Consider the following 18,698-nt stretch of genomic DNA (forward strand, 5'->3'; position numbering starts at 1 on the left):
TTTTTTTAAAAACATTTCATTATTTTATTTTGACCTTTTAAATAGTTTTTATATTCTTGATATTTAATGTGTATAATATTTATAGTGATTTTAAGTAACGAAATTTTTTTAAAAAAATCCGACAACTGGAAGTAGAACTTTCGTCTTGTGTAAGTTCCCTACGTTTTCGCTTAATTTTTATCGAAAATGCTCTCACAATATGAGTGAACGTGTATGTATGTATGTTTAATTATCGAATTTTGTTTTGTGACCTTTTTTCCTCAAATACATAGATAATGTCATGGGTTGGTCACATCCGATTTTTTTTATGCTCCTTCACGTTGGGTCGACCCACGATGAATATGGGATTATGATTAAAGGATGCAGTCTCATTAGAGCGATTTCAAAATAGTGCTCAATGCAAGAAAGCAAAAAAAAAATTCTACGAATTTGATAAGAGAAACTAATGAGTAGACTTTGGCGTTGGTTTGATTTTTTTAAAATAACAATATACCTCTGTTACTGTACAAAGCAAGAGAGCAAAAATGCATTTTTACAGGATTTGGTTATTAAATTTAATACCTAAATTTTACGAGTACCATTTTCAAAGGACCTGAGGGTTTGTGTCTTATGCAACGGCTTCGCCTGGAAGTAACTATGTGAGTTAATGAGTGCGAACTGGTCGAACAAATATTTAATTCATCTACTAAATGTTTAATTGTTTATTTTTATATGTATCAATGTATTTTTCAAATTCTTTAGGGGTTGCGGGTTCACTTAGCTTTTATAAAAAGGTTGGGAGCTTGTGATGTAGGCGATGCGCGTTAAGCTATTTCCACGCATCTTTTTGTATGTACATATGTATGTTTTAAGTTTTTGCTACGGAGTTGGCCCAACGTCAGGAGGGGCCATTATTGTTGAAAAAGTATGAAAATATTTGTCTTCTTGTTGCCAACAGTACTGTACACGTTTATGTAAGTATACTTTTATCGATTTAACCCTTAATCGCGCAAAATCTCTTTAAATCAAATTATAATTCCACAGTCCTGCTTTTCTTATATGTGATTATATTATACAGTGAAATTATATTTCAAGTGAAAATGTATTTTCACTGATGTTTCAGTAAAATCATAATCAGTTACATTTTCAGGGTTGATTTTATTCATTTAAGATAAGATTGTTAGGGTTGGTATTATTTAAGGGTTAGGTTAAGTAAGGGTTGGCCCTATTCATTTAAGATTGGGTTGTTAGGGTTAAATTTATAGAATTAAACGTTCTTAATTCATTGTTTGACACATTTTCACTGCTTGACAATTCAAATATATTTTCACTTGAAATATGCTTTCACTGAAACATACACATATCTTACGTCAGTGTACGCCACGCGGGCAGTTCTGGATATAGATCATTTTTCGGTAAACGGACTACTAGTCCAATGTGAACCGGTCGCTCTAGATCGGTCACACTAAAACTGGTCACACCCGAAAATTGGTCACGAAAAAACTGGTCACACCCAAAAATTTTTACTAACCTCTTATACAGTTCACATGGTTTTCGTGTAAGTGGTAATTTTTTATCTCTTATTAATTTTTGGGTGTGATCAGTATTTTCGTGACCAGTTTTAGTGTGACGGGTGATCACGTGTGACCGATCTAGAGCGACCGATTGTCCTGTGACCAGTTCACATTTGACTAGTAATCACCGAACTCATTTTTCAAGTATTATCCTATTGGCCTATTTTTTTTAATCTTCAGATGCAGTCACATATATCTCCGAATCTCGAGCCAATCAAAACTTTTTATTACCAGATTCGTGTTCACTGGGCATAAATCTATAATAAAAGTCATATCTCGTCTCTGAAACATTTTTCGTGTCGAACAGTGTTATTGTATCCCTCATTGTCTTGCACTTACATATATTTAATAACTTGATCTGTTTTTCCGTAAAAACAGTATTTCCTGTTTTAAACCATTCGTTCCTTTGAGAGGATCTCCAGAATATTCATGTTTGTATGTACTTTTTTATTTAATTTTTGGTTTGTTTACTTATTGATTGATTTGATTTGATATATTGATTTCTTTAACTTATATTGTGGCAGCCCCGAGGTACGGATCGTAAAACCATCGGTTGGCCAGTGCTTCGCCGGTAAGCATTCACTTTCTCCCCGGCTGCCGAAATAAATAGTTGTGCATTACCAACACAGTCGTCTCACTCGTCCTACCCCCATAATATTTCTTTAATCAGTAATATCACAACGGCCCGATTTTTTCAAATTGGTAATAAATAAAAAAAAAATATATATTGTAACGAACGGTTTTACGCGCGCTTACTGATCTCGCGGTGGGAGATCCAGAGGGCGGATACGTCGTTCTCCTTCCAAGGGTTGGGTTATAGGGAAACGTGAAATAACCTTGGGATACGGTTTATATACAGTCGGGGAGGTTCCTGACTGCAAATCGTCTCGTTGATAACAGCTTCCTCGTGGTCGGGAGCTGGCTCTGCGCTTCGGACCGGTCCACTCGCGTCTGATGTTTCTCCGGAAACGGCGTGAGCAATACGAGGACGTTGGCTGGAACTCTTGGGAGGGAGTGATGCTGCACTCGACCTCACAGCGGTTCTTCAGTAAGATGGCGGATCTCTGGGCCCAGGAGAAGTCCTTCTTCGGTGGGGGATGGTGGTAGAGAGACTCGCTCTCGATGCGCGCGCGCCTAGATCGCGCGGTTTTCCGTGTGGCCCTATGGGACGATGGGGAGAACGTCGCGTTATAATATATTTTTGTATGTACATATGATACATTTTCTTTTTTTAATATCTGCATGTATGTATGTGCATATGTACAATATATAACAAAAGTTACTGTAATTGGAAAAAAAATCATTACTTTGATATTATTTTAAAATAAAATGAACATCTCTGCTAACAGCTAAATAATGTCTTGTTTAGGGAAAAAATATTTGGTTATTGTCCATCCGGCGTAGGATGACACTTAGGTAAAACACATATGCTGTCCTTTTCACCCCATTACGACTAATGGCATTTCGCGCGTACAGTGTTCTGTCTGCACGAAATGCTATTGGTCGAAAGGCAGCGAGGGAGATAGCATATATGTTTTTCTCAGTCTCTTCCTAGAGCGCACCAAGTATAACAATAATTTCATTCAAAAACAGTCGCAATAAACTGTCAATACATGTACTAATATGCCATAAGTATTCATTGTAGCTATTTCTTTTCAAAATATACGATCACAATATCTAGTTTTTTCCTAGTATTCGTCCTTTATTAATCGAAAAAAACGTGGAAATGGCTCCCACGTTGGAACGCGAAAGGCGAACAGGTGTCCTCCAGGAACACGTTCTAAAGGGAAAACGTGGACTGAATTGGACGTGTTGTTATCTGTCGTAGAAGTTCTCCTGGTTCTAAGCTCCTCGTCGAAATGCAGCAAGCTATACGACCTGGCGGGAGAAAAGATGGAGACCCGGTCACGAGGTCCTTCTTCTACGTATACGGCTTCTGGATGTTCCATAAACAGCTGCGTATGAAGAGGGCGGGAGCTCCAGGAACTGTACAGCTACTGCTGGGGCTCAACCGCAGGTGATCCGCTCTCTCTCGGGATACAGGGAGACATACGACTGTCCGTTGAAAGTCCGGAAAAGAGATAGAGCGTTTCTCTCGTGCGCGTCCGGAATCTACGTCCGGGAAGTGGGATCGTATATATATATATATACAATAAACATCCACAGAGATATCTATGGAGAGAAACCTATTGTATATATGGAGAGAAACCTATGTAATATTGTAACATACGCCGCTGGTTAAGTGCAATCGGATTAGGCCGAGCAGCATCCCCGCTATTTCCCAGAATCCGGACGAGCGTGAGACGGCGGCGTTTGAGATAATTGGTTTCGAGGATTATCTCTAGGCTTAAGTGCATTCGGCTAACAATGAAAACTCCCGAATGAACTAAGTGGGCTTCCCGGTATAGTTCTTAGAACTGACAGCGCGATACCGTGGGACTGAGTGAGTGCCTTGGACCGTGGGGCTGGCTGCATATCCGGGTACGTGCCTAAACAATAGGGAAGTAACCGGACGTCGGAGATGCATGACCGACCTGCCTTTTATAAGCAGGTACTTAGGCCATCTGAGGACATTCTGGACGGAGCACGGGCAGTGCGTGGATCTCCTGAATCGCCCAATGAATTCTGTGACGCGACTTTGGCCTTTTATTTGGATCCTCCACCCACCCCTACGCAACAATATAATACAATAGCTCAAGATTTCGCGAGATAAATGGGGAGGGAAAGCCAATTTGCAGAAATCGTTTCAACGAAAATCAGAAAAATTGGCAAATTCTGATAAGAAACAACCGACTTAGTTACAAACCAAGGTCTGGCCAGCAGTAACCAGTTTGATTCGAACTCACAATCACACTGACCATAGCAAAATACCATACTGCTAGTTTTTTATGAGCATTGACAGTATTTGTATTTGCGTAGAATCCACTTGAACGGTGTAAGGTCTGTTCATACCTATCCAGCACGACCCGTATCCTGCAGGTGTTATGCAAGTGCGGATAGTATTCTTTGGTACATTCTATATGGACGCGCATGAATGCATACATGCGAATGGAATATGAATCTTCTTCTTCTTCTTCTAATGCTGAATCCGTATTCGGACGTAGGCGACTACCATGGGCAGACATCGTTTATGGCCCGTGCGAATTCTTTCCTATCATGGGCAAGCCGAAATAACTTTTCGAGACCGAGTCCCATCCATGACCTGATGTTCCGGAGCCAAGAGAGCTTCTTTCTCCCAAGCCACCGTTTGCCTTCTATTTTCCCTGGAGTATGAATACGTCCATATAATGTACCAAAGAATACTATCCGCACTTGCATGACACCTGCAGGATACGGGTCGTGCTGGATAGGTATGAACAGACCTGTAGGCGGGGGTAGGAAGTGTTGACCGTATCCCAGCCTGACGAAACACTGTTGTGTTTGTTTTAATAATTTATTTTTATTATTTAGTTTGGGTATACAAGTGTATAAATATGTTATTGAAGCGGCTATGTTCGGAAAGTTCTCGAAGCGGCTGGAATCGGATGTGTTCTGGAGCGGTTCTTCCATGTTGTTGTTGCAAGTTGAGTGAGTCTGGCTCCGTTACTGGTCGGCTGCTTCTAGCTGACTGGTTGTTGGTATAGCATGGTCTGCTGCTGGCTGTTGAGCCCGCTGTGTGGGTTTATATAGTAGTCCACTGTATGCGGTTCGTGTGCAAGAGATGCGAGGAATGTGGTTCATTCCGTTTGATTTGTTAAGGTGGAATATTCTCGAATATGTGGCGTCGTTCCACTCGATTTAGTTTTTATCGCCCTTTGTTCCAGTGAGTCTGGATGTTTGTTCAATGGGTTACAATTTAGTTGTTTGTAAAGCTGCACTTTAATGGATGCAGGTGTTATTCGACTTCGCGTCGTTCCGCTTGATTTGTTGGGGTGGAAGTTTCTCGACTCGAGATGACGTCAATGGTTGAGCGTGAGAAATGTATTCTCCGTCGCAATAGATGTTTCGATTGCGGTGACGAGATTCCTACAGACCTTACAGCGTTTTCACGCAATCCAAGTCGGTAACTACGTACATATCAGAAGAGTATAAATTTGTCAACTGTTATAAAAAGTGATATTGAATACGCATATTTTCGAGTTCAGCTTAGGCCAAAGGTGTTTCATAACGGCGAACGACAAGAGTGGATTTTCAGCGATTTCACAACTGGCGAAACACAATATTGGCTCTGGTTGGCGAGTGCGTGTTTTATAGGTCGCCCTTGTGTTGTGTCTTTGTGTGGTGTCAGACGTCAGTTGGCCGGCCTGTGGCTGCGAGTGCGGCTGGCGGAGGCGGGTTGAGGGAGCTCCACTCGCCTACTCGCCCACTCGCCCCCAAGCCGTTCGCCCCCCCCGCCCTACCCCGCTCGCACCCGGCAGGACGCGGCGCCTCCAACGGTAAGCCCTGGCACCTGGCACCTGGCGCCTGCCGCCTGCCGCCTGCCGCCCGCCACTCGCTACTTGGCACTTGGCACTTGGCACCTGGCACCTGGCGCTGCCCAGGCCTCGCTTTCTCCACTCGGCGCCTGACACCCACCGTCTCGAGTCGTGCGTCGTGAGTCGTGTCGTCACTCCTCACCAGTCGCCACTCGCTCGTCGTCTGCCTGCGCCTCGATATCGATATTTATATTCGTCTCGCACCCAAAATTGCGTCCCGTTAAATAGTCACGTTGGTACCCCTCGTCATCTGTCAATTGTTCCCGTTGTGTGGTAAATGCCTTATTTTCCATTGTGGTGTAAATGCTCTTCGATTACGGTGATCAAAATCGCAGACACCATAGTCGACGAGTCCAACATTGAACAAATGTATGCTGTGTTTCGATCGGCGCGCTTAAAGGCCACGGTGGTGACAGTTCGACCTGTCATAACATCAATATTAGTGACCTTGTTCAAGGATGATTAATTTCGCAATGCACATATTTTGTTTATTTATTTCGAATATTTTGTTTCATTATTAATGTATTTATTTCCGCGTAGCGGAACTTACCCACACGAGTATTTTTTCCAATATATTTATATAAAAAAAATTCAAGGTCTTAAGTTTGTTTATACACGTGTGTTCAGAGACTATTTTGCTTTTCATTTTGTAATGTTAAATGTTTTTCCTTTCATTTTATTAGATACATTGCAATAACCTCATTTTTTTAACCTCAAAGTTTTACCATACATGTGTATTAGGTAAGGTGACCATTCGTACTGTTTTTATTACCAGTATACAGTACTGGTTTTTTGTGTATCTGTCCTGGTAAGTCGTGAGATAAAACCAGTACACATTTTCATCTAATAGATGAATTTAAATATACAAAGCCTTCAGCGAAAATGATGTCACCTACAAAAATATTGTCAAATTACTCAAATATTGGCTTTGTTTACTACGAACATATGCATCTATACATATGATGAACTATATGTGGTGCAATATTGAATGTTATAACTTTAAAATGTTTGCTAATCGATAAAAATAATTATAGCCAGTTCTGTCTAGAATTTTATAAGATAATTAATTCTTCATGGAATGATGGAAATATTTAATATATAATAATGGAAATATTTTAAAAAATTTTTTGATAAAATTTAAAATCAATAATCACCTAATGATAGTATTAGGATACGTCGAAAATGGCGAATTAAAGAATTTGGTTACAGATTACATTGATTTTTGTATTATCTTATACTAATATTTGTATGTTTGTATGTGTGCTCTTGTAATTTTTATTTTATACACATACATATGTATATACCAGGAAGTCCTAACAGGTAAATTCCTATGCGCTTTCCTGGCCAATTACAAAAATCATTTTATAATATCACTTGTGCTGTGCTCGTTGATATATCAACGGGTGGTTTCGTAAAAAGAATAAACTTGGATGTATAATAATAACAAACAACAATTGTTATTGTAATCGTAACTGAAGTCGGAACCAAAGTCATAATAGGAATCTGGAACTGAAATAAGAATCCAGAATAGATAAGAAGTTCTCAGATAACAAGTCCATAATAATAATAACTATTTTTTTATATAATCGGAAACAATTTGCGCAATAATTCATTTATCTTTCTTTACATACTATTTAAAGATAATTAGATTTAACGAATTCCCACTATTAACTTTCAATCGATTTTTTACTTAATCAATATATGTATGTTATTGATTAACCCTTTGAATTTTTCAACAAGTTCATGAGTGAAATACACCGATGGGCGTTGTTTTTTGAGTATGTAAAAATTAAACAAGAATACTACCCGCTAAGCCTTTCCAGGTAGCATTGATAAAAAAAATGCATTGAACATGGGTCGTGTAATCTGTGTCAATGTTTATAAAGACTGGTTTACACCTCAATTTCTGAATTTATACCCTTAGCAGAATTTCTCGATGGAAATCCCTAATTGCCGAGTATTATAGATTGTGAGCATTACATTTTAACAACAATGAAGAAGATGGAATTATTTTTGGAAAAATACATTCATTAATAGACTTCTTTTGTTTATTTTATATCGTTGCAAGATATATTAGAGAGTCTAAACACACATTTACAAAACTCGAAATCCTCGGCGGTAGTTATCTAGGGTTTGTATGGATTAGCTACATTTTTTATACCAGCTTTCTATTGGATTTCTGAATAATTCTAGTTGGAAATGTTGGCGAAGTTTTCAGCGTGGTGGGCTTTCAACAGAAAAGACGTCAGCAATCCAAGGGTTAGACTATATTTGTTGGTATTAATACAGTAAAAATATTATCATGTCTAAATGTGTATTAGATACATTTATTATTGTTGACAAAAATATTTAGTTATTCCAGTTATTTTCATAATTCTAATCAGGAATGTTTTATCATAAATACAGTAAATTAAGGAATACAATAGTGACAGTCTAATGTTTAAAGTTTTGTTCATAATAATCATTCTTTTAACAAACAAATATATATTTTTTTTACTTTTTCTGTTTCAAATAAAAAAACTTGCACTCTGATCATCTGAATGAGTAAGTCATGTATGGAATTCGCCTACCCACACACTGTAATAGAATATATGTATGGTGACCTCGGCTACGATTACCAATTCATTAATATATAAGCCTTTCAATGTTCTTTTTTTTGTTAGACTTTATATTGTTATATTATGGCAACCTAGTTTCACCATTTTTATTTAAAACCAAGCACATTTCGATAATACAAAATTTTTAGAATTGGTTACAAAATTTCGTGTACTTCTGAAATACATAATGTTTATTTATTTAATTTAAAATAGCAAATTGCTAATGAATATATAACAAAAGTTACAACTATAATTGTAACTACAAAATAACATAATATAATTTACAAAAAAAAAAAAAAACTATAATTAGTAACTATAACATAAAATTATAATGCCAAACTTTGTATTTATTAACCTGTATAATTACATCATCTTCCACAAAGGTATCCATTAACACCTTTCAAGAAAGCACCAATGTTATTAGCACTTCTAATGTTCTTAGGAAGGGCATTATAGATTTGAACACCTCTGTGAAAGACACCTCCTGCAGTTCTTGCTTTTTTTACTCTGCCTATAATTAATTTATTCCTATTTCTAGTTTTATAATTATGTAAATCTCTATTCCTAACTATGTAATTATTAATTAATTAATGTTGAACTAAAACTAAGACGACATTTTGCGGTTTTTCAAATTTAAACTTTTTAATTGAATTGATTGTTTAAATTATTTTGTCTTATATCTAAAAAAAACTTTTTTTTTTAATTTTAACAAACAATCTTAACCCTTTGAGTGCTGACGTATTTTCTGTTGAAAACCCCGCCACGCTGAAAACTTCGCCAATATTTCCAACTAGAATTATTTAGAAATCCAATAGAAAGCAGGTATAAAATATGTAGCTAATCTAAACAAACCCTAGATAACTACCGCTGAGGATTTCGAGTTTTGTAAAGGTGTGTTTAGACCAGAGAAATGTAATATTAATAGAAGTGGCTTTAGGTGTTCATTTGTTGTCAAGTGATATTATGTCCACGGACAGATCTAAATAATTTTAGCATCAGTCGTATTTGACGCTTGGTGCTCGATTTATGTCCGATAAAAACTTCTCTGTTTGTTTATATTACTCGCAAGATGGGCAAGCATCGGTAAAAATCGCACAATACATTCAAAAACACACAATATACAACATGGGATACATTTTTATAAGTAAATTGATCCGATTGTATTCCGTGCGATGTAGCGTATTTATAGAGACGTACCGCGTAAAATTTACAACAATTATTTATTAGTAAGGGCCCCCCTATTCTTATTACATCTCTCTGGCTTAGACTCTCTAATATCTAACTAGAATTATTTAGAAAGCGGGTTTAAAAATCCAAACAAACCCGAGATCACTACCGCCAAGGATTTCGATTTTTGTAAAGGTGTGTTTAGACTAATATATCTTGCAACGATATAAAATAAACAAAATAAGTCTATTAATGAATGTATTTTTCCAAAACTAGTTTCATCTTTTTTATCGAATGCGATATTTTCCACCTTGGTGAGCGTAAATTATTGGATATTATTTTAACATATTTATCTGGTAACCTGCGCTCATCATTACTTTCTTAATTTGAATGTGATGTTTGAGTGGAATCTTAATCTACTCTCTTCCATTTGGGCCTCGCAGGGATGTTTTGTATCTGTAGCTTGTTCTTATTTATTGGAACAGGCTGCAGGTGCAAGACATTCCCGTATTTGTATTTTTTCTTATTTTAAATTTTAATTACTATAAAGTTTTTTATGATTGCGTTAAATGCTGTATTATTTTTTTTAATTTTTTGCTTTTGCTTTTTGTTGTATTTTTTAATTTCTTATTTTATTTTTTGTTTTCTCCCTCTCTTATTTTATTTTATTATTTTATTATGTAGGCCATTGTGGCGCATTAGGTTCTCCCTGTAATGCCACAATGGTCAAAAAACGTTAAATAAATAAATAAATTGTTGTTTAAATGTAATGCTCACAATCTAAAATACTCGGCAGTTAGGGATTTCCATCGGGTAATTCTGCTATGGTTATAAATTCAGAAATTTCGGTGTAAACCAGTCTTTATAAACGTTTACAAATTAATGACACAGATTACACGACCCATGTTCGATGCATTTTTTTTTTCAATACTACCTGGAAAGGCTTTGTGGGTAGTATTCTTGTTTACTTTGTACAAGGTCAAAAATAAAACGTCTACTGGCGTTTTTCAGATCCATGGGCTTGTTGGAAAAACGCCGATTGGCGTTGATCAGCATTCAAAAGGTTGAGCATATATTTAATTTATACTAAACATATTATTTTTTGTTTCAGAAAAAATTCTGTGATATACAAAATTTGAAAACATACTCTTCAAACGTTGTTAGGAAGGTAAATTAATCAATACAAACGCTCAGAATGGTATGACATTGGAGGAAAACATACATATAGAGAAATTATTTTATGAAGTCAATTTTTTTTCAACTTCAGTTAATTTTTCGTGCATAAATTTTGTTTATTAGATTTATGTGTAGTATATCAAAGCTATTTTTATTTTGCTGAGATTGAAGAGTAGAATTAGAAGAATTTACTAAATTGATATTATATAATGAGCGATGAAATGCATCAAACAAAAAATCGTAAAAATGAAGACAGTTCACTCGATGATGCTTTCATTGAGTGCACGGCACAAAGGCAACCGATTCATCCCCCCGGAAATATGGCAAAGGCGTCGTCTAACGTAAGTATCACTACTTTTGCTACGCATTCAAATACAATACAACGCATATCGAATAACATGCATTTTTTATATGCTCAAACATCAGAGCCACGATTCATCTTTAACGAATGCCAGCGCCACAGCTACTGCACCGTCGACAACAACATGTGATTCGAAGAAATGGAATTGTGAATATTGTACATATGAAAATTTTCCACTTTCAATAAAAGTAATGATTGTTTCCACTTTTTTTTCTTATACATTATTTTTATACATTATAAAAACATGTTGAAATTTTTGCCTTAGTGTACAATGTGCAGGGCGCTGAAAACATTAGTCAATGAAGACATATTTCGAATAAAAGATGTGGACGAAAGTTTGAATGAAAATATTGTAGGCGCTTGTGAAAAAAGATACAGTAATGACATAGATGAATGCCAACCGTGGATATGTCAAACTTGTCGCTGTTCAAATCCAACCAGAAGATCCGGTAACATGATGTGTCGACAGTGTGGAACACAGCGAGGTAGTATTACAGCTTCGTTTGCGATAGCTACATAAATCATTGTGTGCTTTTTTTCTCATTGAACGCTGTTTTTTTTTTTTTAGGCAAAGAAGTAACTGTAGATAATATACACGAACAGATAGCGCCGTTAAAAATATCACAAGATATTGATGTTGCAGCTCGTCCCGATAGTAGTGTTGAACGAAATAGTCCCATTTCATACCATTCCGCCAGTGCACCCGCAAAATGGATGTGTCAGGTATGTAGGATTTGCAAATTTGATTCGTAAATTTTCTTGGCAACAAATTATTTGGTTAGCTTATAATTCCAAAAGTGGCCAGTATAAAAATGAAAAATTCATCGGTAATTAATTATACACTTGATCAGTAACTTATTCTAAATGATCAGTGGAATATAATAAACGATCAGTAAATAATTATTTTCTTTTCAGTAAATAAATCCTATTTGATCAGTATTTTATTTAAATACTGATCAAAAAGGATTTTTTATCAGTGAAATCATAATTTTTGATAGTTGGATGATGGCGCGTCGCCCCGCTACTGTCCATTCCCACTCTCCTCATGGTCTACATACCGTAATATCTTCCTTTTTTTTTAAGTTTCATTTCATCAATATTTTCACAAAAAAACATATGTTAGCAGCCAACACTTATTTATTTAAGGGTTGGCCCTATTCATTTAAGATTAGGTTGTTAGGGTCGGTATTTATTCTTTTAAGATTAGGTTAGGTTAGGTAAACGTCAACAGACACTGATACAGTGGAACTGAACTGAACTTGGAGCGAAGAGCGAGGACCAAGGGGGTTGAAAACGGAGAAGGGGGAGATTATTAAAAGAAAGTGGCAAAATTTATCAGGATTTTTTATACTAGGAGACATAATGCGATATGGCAACACTGACGATTTTCTGGCTGTCAAAATGAAATGATCGTTTTAAATGATATTACCAATCATCGACCGTTTCATTTTATTATCTGATCATTTTGGTTTAATAACTGATTATTTAGTTTAATAACTGAGTATATGACAACTGATCACAGCATACTGATCATTTAGAATACTCACTGATAATTTCGAAATATTTACTGAAAATTTAATTATTTTTGTTGATCAAAAGCTGAATAAATTACTGATCAATTAAATTCACACCAATATTTTTATATTAACTTTTTATGTTTCTTTTTAGACATGTACTTTTGAAAACTGGCCAAAATCGATAAAATGCGCGATGTGCGAAAGTACCCGTATCATTTCTAGACAACATAATAGCAGCCCTCAGAACGTCATTCACGATAGAGACCAGATAATTTGTGGTTACGACGTTGATATTAAACAAAACGCAAAAAATTCCAGATCTCCCTTTGGTTTGTTTCTCATTTATGTAACATTGTTCGATAACTTTATACATATGGTTTTTATATTCGCCTTTACTTTCCATAGGTATAAACGATTTGCGCCAAAATAGTCCAGTTCACGATTTAGATTCGTCAAACAACCGACGAATATCTAGACACCGACAAACGGATTGGGCATGGTTACAAGCGTGTTTAGGTACTTGAACCTCGAGCTAGTTAAAAAAATAGACAATATTCAAAACGGCATGTATTCAATATCAGATTATTGACCTGTTTCGTAGGTGTTGTTGATGGCGATCTCGTACCAGTCGAGCAGTATCTGTCCAACGGTGGCGATCCAGCTCGACAGTTGACTACGGCCGAAGTAGCACTTTTAAATAGAACATCTGCGTTCGATGCAGGCTATACGTTAATTCATTTGGCGATTAGGTATTACTATTGCGTTGAATCGAATTTTTTAATTGTTCTATGAATTTGCTATTCACATGCTTACCTTTTTGGAATTGTAGATTTCAACGTGAAGATATCCTTTCGTCATTACTATCGAGAATTTCCGGCGGAGGATCGGGCATAAAGCGAGCGCCGTCTTACGTGGCACCAGATCTTGCCACTGCCATCCGGAGAAATATAGCTTCGAATATTCGACACAAAAAAGGATTCCCCTGTCGTTACATGCATGATATCACGACATTCTGCTTACCGGCCGGTTCGATTTTTTTATTTATTTAACATTATTTATTTTTAGAATTATTTTTTTTACATACATATTGCTTTGTAGATTTGGAAGAATTACCTCAAGCAATTCAAGATCAGCTGTTTGAAGAATTACTCGATCGTGATGCTCAACAACAGTTAACCGTAGATGCTGCTGTAATAAATTGGAGTTTAGAACTTACTGTCAGATTGGGTTTGTTTTTTTTATAATATAATTATTCGATATTAATATGATTAAAATCGTAAAGTTTATTTTAAAATCTTTTTGTTTGTAATAGGTTCACGTCTATATGCTTTGTGGAATCGTTCAGCTGGTGATTGTTTGCTCGATGCCGTACTGCAAGCTACATGGGGCGTTTTTGATAGAGATAATACCCTCAGACGAGCTTTGGCAGATACCCTCCATCATGCCGGAAGATCGTAAATATTCAGTCATCTTTACACTTATACAGAGTGGGGCAGAAGCAACTAGAACCTTGAAAATGAACCCAAACTGCAAATTTAATATTCAATAGCTAAATAAAAGCAAATTACAGTAGAACCTCGATTATCCCGACTAATTGGGGAGAAACGTAGTCTGGATAATGAAAAATCTGAATAATCTAAAAAATCACAATTGACAGGGAAAACCTTGTACATCAGTATGAATAATTTTTATTTGTCTAAATTTAAATAAATAAATTTACATGAAGATCAATATTAAATTATTCTTCATTAAGAAATTCAATTATGGATTTTTGCTTAAAGTTAGCTGTTCTTTTTGAAGCTGCCACATTGCAAATACTTTTCATACAATAATAAACCAGATATTGGCTGTCCAGATGATCGTCTTTGAATGAACCGCATAAAAACACTTCTTCATTTCCTGATTTTTTCATAACCTTACGCTCTAAGATTCCATCTTCTGACATTAAAGAATCAGTAAACTTCATAATTTTTTCACTTTGTTTTTTTTATATCTGAGATCGTTTTAATTTAATATTGCCAATATCGATTTCTTTTCCATATTGGTAATATTAAAAATAAATATTTAAATCGCGATAATGTTTTCAAGAAACAAACGTCAAACAAGAAATAAAACGTTGAGTATTGAATTTTGAAGACAACCGACTCATTTCTCCTTATTTTAGATTTTTTATGTTAAGCTTTTCAAAGCACCAAAATCGTAAAATTTGTGTTTTTAACAATCCGGATAATCGAGGTTATATTGTACATTGTTTAGTATTAACCCATTTGAACCCAGAGCTCGCGTGAAAACACATGTCCCATGTGCCCAGGACTATTTTTTCGTTTATTTTCCAAAATCTTTGAGTTATTTCATGGGAAATATTTTTTATAGGATAGGGATGGATAATTAATTGATTTTTCAACATTTTTAATTTTTTTCAAGGTGGTGTCGTGAAAGACCTTTGGGGCTAATGAAACATGTTTTTTAAAATAAAACAAAAATCACAATGGAGTCACATAATCAGTTATAATACTTTCTCACTGGTTATTTGTAATTTTATTGTTAAGAAATTTATAAAATTAATTTTAAAAATAACAAACACGCATCTCTTCGATAAAATGATATTTTCAAATCGCATAACATAACACACGTAGGTACATATATTGTGACATATACACATCGTCAACAAAAAAAAGGGTGCACCCTTTTAAAAGAAGAAATGTCATAAACGAGATTTTGGGTTCAAAAGTCGTAAAAACAAAATACATGAAGACAAAATAATTAATTATTATGATACGGTACAAAACATTTGTCATGCAATGGAATTTCACAGTTATCACAAGCGGAAAACGTTTTATTTTTACAGTGTCCACAATTTCTCCTTTTCTGTTTGACCGATATCAAATGTCTTCCAACTTCCTTTTGATTTTGATTAACTTTGCCGGGTCTGAATGGGACCAATTGTTTTCGTTTTTGACCATAACACTTGCACAACGTCTCTGTTACCTGTCTGATAAATCCTAATTTATCAAATTTACAACCAAAACTTTTGCTTAGAATCCAAGCGTTATTCACAGCTACATCGATGTTCCAAAACAGAATAGGCATGTACCATTTTTTCCCTCTAATACTTATGTTATAGTTAGAAATATGGTTATCCATTTGATCAACCCCACCCATATATTTATTATACATATTTATACTAAATGGTTGATTGATTTCCACCCTACTTTTTTCTTTAACCGAATATCAGTTTCCAGGGGTGGTAATATGTATGTATGTGGAATCCGGAAGTTGAGACTCGTCCCAATTATCAATTTCTTCCCGTATCTCTGCAGTAGTAAAATTGCATTCTCTGGAAAAAAATATGTGTCATTATCCCAAGGAGTCATATACGACTCCGTCGACTTTTGATTTTTTTTTTCAGGAATATGAGATATATAAACGCAATTTCTCTTATGCATATTATACAATAAGTCCTACTGTATTAGAAACATAAAGATAAATAAAAAATATGTAAAAATAAAAAACTTACGTATGTTTTCTCTTCGACATATCTGCAAGTCGAAAAGCGCTCGATGTTATTCCCTCAAAACTCCAAAAGGAACTGATTTAATTTCGTGTGACTTTCTTAAAATTCATCACCAACATCTAACCAAGCGTAACGAAAGGTTTTACGGCCGGCCTGAGTGATCCCTTTATTTTACGACGCAAAATTGTAAAATGCCGTGAATGACCGCGCTGGCATACATCGAGTAAGTTCATAACTGACCGCGTGGGTTCAAATGGGTTAAGGCAGAAAAAAAAAAGATAATATCATAGTTGTGAGCATAGCATATTGTCGGATAATCTCTGAACTTTTTTGGGATCTGTATGTAATTCTGAAATGATTCGGTTTTGTTGAGGAAAGTGATGGACTATATCCAACAACGTGCTGAACTCACTTGAGTGATATTATCTTCAAGAAATTACTATACATGTAGTTTGGCTGATGAATGTTTACTTTTTGTAATGCGTTCATTTACAAAATACTATGTTATTGTTTCCTCCTGTACGAAGCAAAATTAGTCTTTGCGCTGTTAATACAAATCTAATACGATCTTATTGCAGATTTTATTCTCGGTGGCGTGAACACGAGTGTTTACAAGCTGATCAGATTGGGTACGAGCCAGATGAATTGCAATTAGAAGCTGACTGGTCGCGCGCGTTGCATGCTGCCGGTCAACAAGGACGGTCGTTACATCAATTACATGTGTGGGCTTTGGCTCATGTAACTCGGCGTCCTCTTATTGTTTACGCTGTTGATATTGTCAATTCTTTCAGAGGCGAAGCCCTCGGATATGCTGGTTTTCAAGGTTCGCATATAACAATCTGCTTTTTCTTTTCTATTCAGTGTATTTAGTATTAATGGAAAATTTAAATGTGCTCTCTAGGTGTTTATTTGCCACTTTTATGGGACCATACTTTTTGTTCAAAGTCACCGATTTGTTTGGGATACACAAGAGGTCATTTTTCAGCTTTAGTACCCATCGAACCATATTCACAAGCGTCAGGAAATACTGCTGAATACATTCATAGGTATAGTAATATTCGTTGATGATTGTGTTTTATAATTTTAAAGTTGTTCCTATTGAAAATTATGTTCTTTTAGATCAAATAGTACACTAAATGAAGAAGAAGATGGTCAAGATGAAGTCTTTCTTCCGTTAACTGATTCAGAAGGAAAATTGTTACCTGTTCATTTCTTAACACGCGATGAAGTAAATTATATTTGATTTACATATTGATTGTGCTTATTATAAGATGTAGAATGAATGAAATGTAAATGATATAAATTTTATTTATAGATTGGTCATGAAGACGTGATACTCCAACAATGGGTTCGCACTTGTAGTACTGAAGGTGGACTATTGGTTGCCAGACAACGGACGAGACAAAAACCACTACTTGTTGCTCAAATGGTAGAAGAGTGGCTAAATCATTATAGACGTATTGCGTTAGTATTTCTTCTTTTTTTTTTGATATTTTAATGAATTACTTAATTGACTAATATGGTGAATGATGTTTTGTTATTATAGACAACAAACAGCTGGACCGTTTCCACCACGACTTTCTACTCACGTTCAGGATTTTTCGAGTGATGGCGAAACAGATGAAGAATAAGAGAAAAGTTTTGAATTTTTAACTTATTGTTATATCCAGCGTTACTTAGTAATTATAATTATGCAATAAAATGGTTTTTGTCAATTGCTTTAATTGTAAATATGTATACACATGCTAATATTTTTATCACATGTCTGTTAAATTATGATACATAGATAAATCGTAGTAGTTTGAAATCAATTTTTTTTATTCAAACGGTTTTTGTATCAAACGTTTTGCTTTAAAATGATGTATTAAGTCACTGATATATTAAACGATATTTTAGAGCGCTATGTTACGTAGCACAAAAATTTTAACATTTAAAAATATTGAAAAATCTTAATATCGTATAATTTATATTATAAAAATTCATTACAATGTTGTATCAATAATAGAAAATTTGTTATTTTTTTAACATTCGTACAGGATAATTGATCTCTTAATGTCTCGAATAGAACTTAATACTGTTGATTGTATCATCAGTAGTGAAACAATCAACTTGCCAAAACATTTTGTTGATATATTCATAATTCAATGACTGTAATTAAAATAAAAAAATCTTCTCAATTTGCTCTAGTGTTTTACTACATCCAATGGCAAGGATTTTATTTCAAAACTAAAACTTTTTGAATGTTAATTTCATTCGGTAATAATCATTTTGTTTCATATACATACTAGATTTTGCCGTTTTTTCAATTATAATTGTTATATTCAAATATATAAATTTTAAGTAATCTCACTTATGATAA

At 35.1% G+C, this 18,698-nt stretch overlaps 1 protein-coding gene across 1 annotated transcript; it reads left to right on the top strand.

Annotated features, from left to right (window-relative positions):
- The first annotated feature begins 5,808 nt into the window (after positions 1 to 5,808).
- Positions 5,809 to 18,495, top strand: trbd (ubiquitin thioesterase trabid). The gene is made up of 16 exons (XM_077441226.1): positions 5,809 to 5,968; positions 10,883 to 11,288; positions 11,374 to 11,496; positions 11,574 to 11,793; positions 11,877 to 12,031; positions 12,977 to 13,154; positions 13,231 to 13,341; positions 13,427 to 13,574; positions 13,655 to 13,851; positions 13,924 to 14,052; positions 14,138 to 14,279; positions 16,918 to 17,162; positions 17,241 to 17,355; positions 17,459 to 17,567; positions 17,655 to 17,803; positions 17,886 to 18,495. Exons 2-16 carry the CDS (start codon positions 11,157 to 11,159, stop codon positions 17,968 to 17,970), a joined length of 2,238 nt encoding a protein of 745 aa, XP_077297352.1. The 5' UTR covers positions 5,809 to 5,968; positions 10,883 to 11,156; the 3' UTR covers positions 17,971 to 18,495.
- The last annotated feature ends 203 nt before the right edge of the window (positions 18,496 to 18,698 follow it).

The sequence above is a fragment of the Arctopsyche grandis genome, chromosome 11 (genome assembly GCF_051622035.1).
Source record: "Arctopsyche grandis isolate Sample6627 chromosome 11, ASM5162203v2, whole genome shotgun sequence".
Lineage (NCBI taxonomy): Eukaryota > Metazoa > Arthropoda > Insecta > Trichoptera > Hydropsychidae > Arctopsyche > Arctopsyche grandis.

Bases quoted from the DNA above. Each gene is read 5' to 3' on its own strand.
- trbd (XM_077441226.1), top strand. From the start codon at position 11,157: ATGAGCGATGAAATGCATCAAACAAAAAATCGTAAAAATGAAGACAGT. The intron at 13,575-13,654 runs GTATTACTATTG...TTGGAATTGTAG, and splicing joins TTAATTCATTTGGCGATTAG to ATTTCAACGTGAAGATATCC. The intron at 17,568-17,654 runs GTAAATTATATT...TTTTATTTATAG, and splicing joins ATTTCTTAACACGCGATGAA to ATTGGTCATGAAGACGTGAT.